The sequence below is a fragment of the Salmo trutta genome, chromosome 9, assembly GCF_901001165.1.
Source record: "Salmo trutta chromosome 9, fSalTru1.1, whole genome shotgun sequence".
NCBI classification, from domain to species: domain Eukaryota; kingdom Metazoa; phylum Chordata; class Actinopteri; order Salmoniformes; family Salmonidae; genus Salmo; species Salmo trutta.
The window spans coordinates 16,720,456-16,729,918 of NC_042965.1; the positions used below are offsets into that span (position 1 = coordinate 16,720,456).

General features: G+C 42.8%; 1 protein-coding gene across 1 annotated transcript in view; it reads right to left on the reverse strand.

Annotated features, from left to right (window-relative positions):
* Positions 1 to 9,046, reverse strand: part of adamts13 (ADAM metallopeptidase with thrombospondin type 1 motif, 13) — a 13,398-nt gene extending 4,352 nt beyond the window's left edge. Inside the window, exons 1-17 of the mRNA XM_029762732.1 lie at positions 8,816 to 9,046; positions 8,417 to 8,483; positions 7,526 to 7,794; positions 7,235 to 7,400; positions 7,001 to 7,137; positions 6,784 to 6,867; positions 6,533 to 6,657; positions 6,258 to 6,404; positions 5,933 to 6,067; positions 5,616 to 5,766; positions 5,373 to 5,477; positions 5,096 to 5,253; positions 4,875 to 4,938; positions 702 to 828; positions 431 to 579; positions 200 to 320; positions 14 to 94 (exon numbers count right to left, since the gene is read on the reverse strand). Coding sequence (XP_029618592.1) covers positions 14 to 94; positions 200 to 320; positions 431 to 579; positions 702 to 828; positions 4,875 to 4,938; positions 5,096 to 5,253; positions 5,373 to 5,477; positions 5,616 to 5,766; positions 5,933 to 6,067; positions 6,258 to 6,404; positions 6,533 to 6,657; positions 6,784 to 6,867; positions 7,001 to 7,137; positions 7,235 to 7,400; positions 7,526 to 7,794; positions 8,417 to 8,483; positions 8,816 to 8,896 — 2,167 coding nt within the window. The 5' untranslated portion in view covers positions 8,897 to 9,046. The remainder of the gene's footprint in view (positions 1 to 13; positions 95 to 199; positions 321 to 430; positions 580 to 701; positions 829 to 4,874; positions 4,939 to 5,095; positions 5,254 to 5,372; positions 5,478 to 5,615; positions 5,767 to 5,932; positions 6,068 to 6,257; positions 6,405 to 6,532; positions 6,658 to 6,783; positions 6,868 to 7,000; positions 7,138 to 7,234; positions 7,401 to 7,525; positions 7,795 to 8,416; positions 8,484 to 8,815) is intronic.
* Positions 9,047 to 9,463: the final 417 nt, after the last annotated feature.

A 9,463-nucleotide genomic window follows, 5' to 3' on the forward strand; every position in this document is an offset into this window, starting at 1 on the left:
CCCAGATACTCACCCAGGTGAGTGAAGACGGGTGCCCTGTTGACAATGTGAACCTGAGTGGCGTTTACTGGCAGGGTCAGGAATGTGACGTACTCTGAGAATCAATTAAGCAGGGAAAATCTAATTGAATTACTGGAATGAGATGGAGGTAGAAATGATCACTCTCCGGACTGAAGAATGGGGATATTTGAGCAGTTACCTCTGGCCTGACCACCACTGTAAGACTGAGAGGTGAGACTGCAAGAGGAGCCATCCCCTCCACACACCCCACACACATCCTCCACCTTCCCAGACTTCAACACTCCATCACAGCCAAACAGCTAGTGGAAGAAATTATTGCCCATTAGCTTATGAGGACATGTCAGGTCTAATAATTTCTCAAAGCATCTCTAGAACTCTCTAAGGTGGAGAAACCGAAGCAGGCCTTTACCTGGCACGTCCCTCCTAGACAAGCTGTCGTGGCACCAAGGGGAGCTGGAGTGTCTGGTTCACAACGAGTCCCATCCACAAACTGAGACCCGCGGCTCACAATGAAGTTCTCTCCCTTACACTGGCACATGTACCTGCACTGTTCATCCCCTGGTCATGGGGGGAAATAAGAGGGATACAGTGGAGTCAGTAATGTAGTAGTTTGTCCTTTGTTTATTGCCCTCCATCCCAATGACCCAACCATTCCCCATTGGCAAGGTGTCTTGGCCCACCTGTGACAAAGCCTACAGCGGGGATCCAGGTGTAGAGGGAGGCCGTGTTGGGGGACAGGTACAGGGGCTGTAGATCTGTCTGGGAGCACTGCTCTGCCATGAAGGCCAGCTGGGTCCTTTCACACTGCTACTCAGACAGCATAGTGTGAGGGGAAGAATGCCGAACATTGCTTGTTGTGTTCACACCCTATGTTTCAGTTAACATCCTTTTGACGAGCAATTGAACTTTCGATCATAATAATCTTTTGAAGAGAATCCACATTTCTATTTCCAATTCAACTTCCCTCATTCCACTCAAAGCATGTGTATGGAGTGATTTCAGTGCTAAAAGAAACTGTATTTGAATTACTTAATTTAGGATATAATTTTTTTCTGTAATTTTTTCATTGGTAATGCATACATTTTATCATATAATTCATAATTTGAATAGAATTGAATGAATATTGCATTCAGTTTTAATTTAATATTCAAATTCAATATTTATATATTGATCTTCAATATGGTAGATATTGCATTCATTGTCTGTGCATCAAGTTTACAAACTTTTAAATTAAAGTCTATCAAAGTTTCATATATTCAACTTCTCGGATGCATTCAGATTCAGTGTCACGACTTCCGCCGAAGTCGGTCCCTCTCCTTGTTCGGGCGGCGTTCGGCGGTCGACGTCACCGGTCTTATAGCCATCGCCGATCCACCTTTCATTTTCCATTTGTTTAATCTTTGTTTTCTACACACCTGGTTTCATTCCCCAATTACATGTTCATGTATTTAACCCTCTGTTTCCCCAATGTATTTGTGCGTGATTGTTCTATGTTCATTTGGTACGTTATGGCTGGTTTTCGACGGGTGCTGTTTTCACCCGTGCGTAATTGATTACCGTTTATTGTTGGTCAAGTGTATTGTTACCTTGTGCCTTTATTTTGAGTAAGTATGTTGCTCACTCATTCTGCTCTCCTGCGCCTGACTTCCTGCGCCTGACTTCCTGCACCAGCTACACCTACCTTCTGACACTCAGTTTTCAAATTCAGATCTCTAAATTCAAATTCAAATACCTGAGACAGCCTCCTGGTACTTCGCAAGCCAGGAAAGGTAGAGGAGAAAATCTATAATCAAACAGAACTGCCATGGGACTGCCAAGCAGAAGAATATCATCCCATGGAGAGAAGCACGAGATTGAATTTTACTCAACTTTCTAGAGCAGTGGTCACCAGCCGGTCAATCGCGATCGACGGGTCAATCTCCAAAGCATTCCTAGTCAATCGCCAAACATTTCTGTAAAAAAACCCGACAATATTTTATTTTTTTATTCATCTCGAGCTGTTGGCGGTAAGTGCACCTGATTCAGCTGCCCTGTGTTCTGCGTAGACGAACTGTTGCCTTTTTGAACCATTTCATGTGTCTGGAGGTACAATCTCTGCCTTCCCGGCAGGCCGGAGAGCAAATCAAGTGCACTTAGGTCTACCGCTGGCCAAACGGATGGCTCAGATTACCGTATCCGCAGTAACATAACAGGCATAAAAGAAAGCTACAGCAAAGTTGATACTGTGAGATTTCAAAGCGTTTAAAAGCTGCTGTTTTTATGAGTGAGTTTATGTTCTTACGCTTCGAACACACTGACAGCGTCATTGCATTTTGGTACACCAGAATTACATTCATTTCCAATGAAACGCTGCGTTTGCCTTGCAGCATTGTGTTGCAGTGAATTCGGTGTGTTGCGTACGTGAAACTGTATGCGTAGACGGCTTGACAGAAATGGGAGCAGAAGGTGAATGTTGAACTTTTGTTGCATACATATCCAGCTGGTGCTACATACTATTTTGCGCAATGACGCTGTTGGTGTGTTTGAATTGAAGCGTTACGCTTCGATCACACCGACAGCATCATTGACCACTGTTCTAGAGTTTTCCCTGTTAACACTATCAACGTTTCCCTTTACTGTGGCAATTGTGATCGAATCAACGCGATGTTAGCCACTTTCAATGCAAAATACTGAAGCAAAATTAACTATGCAAGAGATTTTGATGAAGGCAGAACGCATTGGAGTAGGACTCAGCCCGTACTCTACACAGATTGGTGCGGCATAACCAATCATAGCTGCAGTAGGCTTATATGCAAATAGACCATTGCCATATATGGATCTGTGCCATTTATTTTGAACTGGACTGTGTTTACAGCATGAGCGGTTGTGAGTAGATGTGCTTGTTTTGAGATTAAAGCGAGAGCTGCATGTAGCCACGTGTGCACATTTTGTTCACATACTTTGCTAGTTTGTGAGTTATTAGCTCAGTTATAGATCATTTGTAGTCAGCAATAGGCGAGTGATTACTTCCTACAAGAGCATTAAACATGTACATTTCTAGACATCTTTGAAAAGCAAGTCAGTTAAAGAGGTTTTTCTGTCTTAAAGGGGCAGTGTTGTATTTTGAGACAGGCTTGAATAAGCTAAATAGCCATTAGTCAGAGGGTAGCATAATTTGTCTGATTCTCTGTAATAATGGTATGGGAATAATAATGCATCTTATTTTGTAAAGTGGTTTCTTGCATCAGAAAAGGACAAGTGGATAAACAGGTTAATGTCAAGCCCTGCATGTTTTTTTTCAAAAGTCATGGAATGTAGGCCTACATTGAACACCACACATTGGCTGCTACTGTAGGCTGAATGATAGAACAGCTATTTCCATGTTAAAATGATAAGCATTTTTCTCCATCATTTTGATCAAATAGTCACAGTATTTGACCACTGTTAAAACTGTAACTTAAAGCAGGTGCTGCCTCAGTGTTCACAGTAAACGCGACCTGGAAGTTGTACAGAATTTTCACAATGTTGAAGTTTGCGCTCAGGAGACCTGAAATTTGCTTAGTGACAAAAACATTACAGGGAACATTGGAAGGGAGTGTCACAAAAACCGCAGTTTGGCCCCGACAAGAATATAGTGGAATAGCCCTGTCATAGCCCTTCTAAGGATAGTCTTTCCACTCCTTATTTAATCTTACTCTGACTGGGTTCAAACCAGGTCTCCTGCATGTAACAAGACTGCGTTAGCCCACTTAGCTAAAGCCTACAGGAATGAGTTCAGGAAGCTAACTCAAGTCTCCAGCAAGCTTTCTCATCAAAAGACCGTGGTTCATCGAACCATCTTGGTTATATTTTACCCCCCTTTGACCTCATACTTAGAGATCACGGCACCAATTTAACTAACTGGTTTCGAAATCAGGCCTACTGCACAACAAAACTTTCTGCGGAAAAAATAAGCAGACAGATCTGTGCAACGCATTTAATGAGAGTGCAACAAAGGTGGTTTGGTGATCCATGAATATGATGAGCAACCTTGCCTGAGACCTGAAGACGTGTTAGTTTGACTGATGGGGTTCTAACCCAGGTCTCCTGTGCGCCAAATTCATAGGAAATAAGATACATTCAACCGTCAGTTTACCACTATCTGTGCTCCTCTACCGTTCGTGGCTGGCAAAGTACCAGGACGTTGTCTCTGGTTTTGAATCTGAATTTAGAGAACTGAATTTTGGGAATGTTAGTTTGTAAACTTGATACACAGAAAATGAATGCAATATCTACCATATTGAAACGGAATATATAAATATTGAGTTTGAATATTCATTGATTTTGAATATTAAATAGAAATTGAATTGAAAAACTGTGTGCTATATGTAACCGATGTGAAATGGCTAGTTAGTTAGCGGTGGTGCGCGCTAATAGCGTTTCAATCGGTGACGTCACTCACTGAGACCTGAAGTGGTTGTTCCCCTTGCGTTGCAAGCGCCGCGGCTTTTGTGGCGCGATGGGTAACGATTCTTCGTGGGTGTCAGTTGTTGATGTGTGCAAGGGTCCCTGGTTCGAGCCCAGGTTGGGGCGAAGAGAGGGACGGAACCTACACTGTTACATATATATATATATATATATATATATACTACATTCAATTAATTTTCAAATCATGAAATATGAATTCAATGATTCAATTTGTGCATTACAAATAAAACAATATTACATTGAAATTCAATATAAGTAAAAAAAAATATAATAATTTTAGCACTGAAATCGCTCCATACATGTGCATACAGTACTCACGGCACAGAATAAATGGTGCAACAATTTACCTTGTAAAAATGACCTACGGAGGCCCACTGTAAACATAAACATGACCTGTGGAGTTTTACCTGCTGGTGACAAAGTTCAGCCTCTTTATCCCTGCCCTTGCAATCATTCCCACCAAATGCAGGTCTGGAAATGAAAACATTTTTTTAATGAAAATTATGAAGACATCCATCAAGAATGATAAACTGTTTGGATAATCTCATTTGCCAGAAATGTACCACTTGAACTTGAGGAGTCATGAGAATTAGTGTTGTAATTGGGCCTGACTGTTGTTTCTTGTTACCGTGGGTTGTTGCATTGCCTGGTCCGGGAAGTAACGCCCCCGCCACATATCCGTGAGCATGGGGAGAACTGGGACCAGCTGGACCAGGACCCGTGCACCACCACAGAAGAAGAGGAGCTGAGCTGGTCTGGGGACACACAGCGGCCCTTCAGGCACCACTAGAGGACGTACAGGGTTAGAGGTCAGGACTGCTTTAATTTCAACCCAAATGTTGCATACTTTGACCAAACATAGTCATAGTGATTTGAATGTGACTAGTGATAACATAAGGCTGTACCTGGTTGGGTGCACACTCTGTCCCATCCAACAGAGGCACCAGCAGGCGTTTACATGAGCTGTTGTCATCAGGTTTGATGTGGCAGGAGAGAACACGGCACACAGGCTGACAGGAGGAAAGAATTAACCAGACAGAGCTATAGATACTGTCAACATCCTGTATAACCAGTCTTATTTCTACAGTATAACCATGATAGTATAATCACAGAAGTGGCTGCCATTAATGTCATAATGTGTCCCTTACCAGGTCAGTGTTGGTGAAGGAGCACGCCCTGGCGGTGCTACCAAACGCTATCCGGCACTGGTCGTCCACGCCATAGTAAAGGCCTGGCTTCCAGTCTTGCAGAGAGCCAACCAGGACAGGCAAGTCTTTCACACAGTCAGCCTTGCCTTCACTGGAATAGCATTACAAACACATATCTTACTCTCATCACCAGCCTTCTACAATACTCACTGTTGTGTACAGTACCACTGACCATTATTACATTTCTGCAGAGTAATCTACTTATGATGAACAGTTCATTATTAAGAGTCCATGTGAGAAACAGCTGGCATGCTTACCTGAAGAATGTGTACAGCTGCTGTCTGCTGCACTGGGACCAGGTGAGATCCACACTGTTGTAGCCTCCATCAGAGGCCATCATAAAGCCACTGCTGCTGCATGTGTTACCGGTCCCATCATGGTTTATACCAAAGCTGGGGAAAAGAAGTGAAGATTACTAACTGTAGCTCATCCCATGCTATTGACAATGTCTTACCTGTGGCCTATCTCATGCCACTCTGTCTTACCTGTGGCCTAAGCTTTTGATAGTTGCTTAAATAAAATTATGTTTTTAATGGTTTTTAATGGTGAGCGAGCGTTGTGCCTTTTTCCTTTTCAAATTACCTGTGGCCTATCTCATGAGCGATGGTGATGCCCAGATCAAAGCCTGTGTCCTCTGTGATTACACAACTCCATTGGCTAGAACATGCCCCGCCTAGCTGGGCCACGCCCCTCACCTGCTTGTTCCCATTGGGCAGCTCCAGATCAAATCTGGTAGAGGACAAACAAATTACAGTAAAGTAAAACCACAAGATTTACAATTATATAAATGTTCTAACTTCAGACAGACTACAATTGAACTTGAAAAAAATAGCACAGGATAAAGTACAATGACCTACCTTGTGATGTATAACACAAGGTCAGCATGCAGGGGGTCCGTGTCATTAGAGGGGATGACCCTTCTGGCCCACTCACACACACTCCTCAGAGACGAGGAGATGTTGGTGGAGATGTTAATCTCTGGCTGAAAGTGAGAACATAGCACTCTGAGAGGGAAGTGTTCTTCTGGCTCCTCAGCCAGGCCTCCATGTCAGACTAGCCCACCCAGGTGTGTGTGGTGTGGGGTGGACAGACATTGTCAGACACTGACCTCTGGTTCTGAGAGGATGATCATGCGGACCAGATGCACTCTCATGTTGGCTCCCAGTGTCATGTCCCTCAGCAGCTCTGAGGCCTGTGGGAAGATAACAGGACACACCAACACTGGATGACCACTTTCAATAATCATTTAGATGCCTGACGCAAACAATAACAAACAGACAAAGACAGGCAAACAGGCAGGCAGACAGACAGACAGACAAACTCACAATGTTGAGGTTGGTAAGTATGTATCTCTCTGTGTCCTGCCTGTGAACCAGCTGCACGTCAGGTGCCACCACCACTAGCAGCTCCAGGTGGGTCACCTCAGGCATTATGGCTGACCTTCGGCGACGCAGCCTCTTCACTGTCAGGATGAAGACAAAAAGAGCAGTATGCTAATAGAATGTGCGAGGATGAAGTATGAAACATTAAATACAATGCTATAATGCTTGAACACTGACTGTGAGAGTGTCTGGGAGGGCCTCTGGCACTAAATGGCTGGTGGAACACCAGATGAGGTGTTCCTGGACTGGAACAGTTTCTGGCTTCAGTCAGATTAATGTGTTTTTGAAGCACTGGCTGAATGTATAGTCTCTCCTTCTCTTTACCTGCAACAACCAGGCCTTGCTGTTGGAAATAGAACAACATTTGCAATCCAAATTAATTTAAGAGAATTATGAATGTTAAAGACAGAATAACAGTATGAATAAATAAACTGTAGAATTGTTTATGTCTTAACTTGGAAAACGTACCATTTTCCTGGCACAGATGGTGAGAAATCCTTTAGTTGAAGGAGGATGTAAAACTTTGGCCTGCTGACAACACATGGCATGACTTTTCCTTATGATGTTGAGAGTGGTGTTCCGAGCTGTCTCTAATGTGGACTGACAGGAGAAGGACTGCTTCCTCTCCCCGAGCCCCAGCACAAAGCGCTTCCCTTCGGTCTCGAAGGAGCATCGCCAGGGGCCAGTGTGGAGCTCCGTAGAGGCACAGTCTGTCCAGATGAGCTGAAACTCAGGCACTGGGGTGAGAAAGGTTACAATACTGTACAGTGGGAAGAAAAAGTATGTGAACCCTTTAGAGTTATCTGGATTTCTGCATAAATTGGTCATAAAATGTTATCTGATTTTTATCTAAGTCCCAACAATAGAGCAACACAGTCTACTTAAACTAACACAAACAATTATAATTGCTCATGTCTTTATTGAACACGCGTGTAACCATTCATAAAAAAAAACATTTTTATGGGGCAGTGCAGCTCTAATCAAAATCTCCAATCTCGTCTCATTGATTCGACTCCAGGTTAGTTGACTCCTGACTCCAATTAGCTTTTGGGGAAGTCATTAGTCTAGAGGTTCACATACTTTTTCCAACCCACACTGTGAATGTTTAAATTATGTATTCAATATAGACAAGAAAAATACAATAATTTGTGTGTTATTAGTTTAAGCACACTGTGTTTGTCTATTGTTGTGACTTAGATGAAGATCTGATCAATTTATGTCAAATGTATGCAGAAATCCAGGGAATTCCAAAGTGTTCACATACATTTTCTTGCCATGTATGTAAATTATTGTATCCACCATAATGGTTCAGTAAGCTCACTCTAACCGTATGGAAACTGTGTCATTATTCAGTCATACCTGAGGTAGCAGAGTCAGTACCAAAATAAAACACCATGTCCTTTTGATCCAGGGAGTGCAGAAATAGCTGGAGAGGGGATACAAATTAAATGTTGGGGTCATTTTGTGAGCAGCAACATGAGGATTAGATTCACTAATCCATTCCTGGTATGTATACAGTATGACAGATTACAGCAGGCCTATGTCCATGAGGAGCACAATCAACTGAACAACAATAATATCTCTACAGAACCCCTGAGAAATGTATCATACAACTGAGATCCTGTGAAACCTGTGATCTGCCTCTGTAGGTAGAGATTTCCGCAGGACGATAAACAGCGCAAGTTGAGGAGGTCAATGTACTTTGCAGATGTCACAAACAGAAGAATCACCAACCACATCCCTGTGTTTTCCACTTACCTCCTCCAATGGAGATCTCATTAGTATTGCTGTGGAGCCTGGCAGCACTGACAGCAGACAGAGCAGCGCCAAGGCTGCCATGTTTCCCCTCTCCTCTCCCTGTGGGACCACACCACACACTACCTGGCCTTGCTATATATCTATCAGAGTAAGAGGACCAAGATCTTCCTTCCAGCCGAGTCTGATAAGACCCAGCCAAATGGGGAAGTGGCAAACAAGTTTACTAAAACATCAGGGGCAGTAGTTGATAAGTGACAGACTTCATTTGTTGATTTTCACTGTGGGAGTAGGTGAAAAGAGCAATGCCAGCTGATTGGTTGGTTGGTGAACACTGATGTTTATTCTATTGGTCACTGGATGTCACATTTCTCCACAAACTCACTCCTTGCTTGTTTCATGTACAGTATTTTGTTAGTGACGTAGTACTTACTGTAAGACGAAACGTTCCATGAGAGTTAGTACATGGAAATGCCATTTTGTGCAATGGTTATAAATAACCTTTTGAACTTGACAACTTGTTGATTATACCAATTTCCAGCAATTACTTTCTAAGTGTGTAAATCATGCTCTAAGAAAAAATAAATTGTTAATTTGGCCTTATCATTTTCACAGAAGCTCTAAACTGAATTTATACAAGTTCACACATAC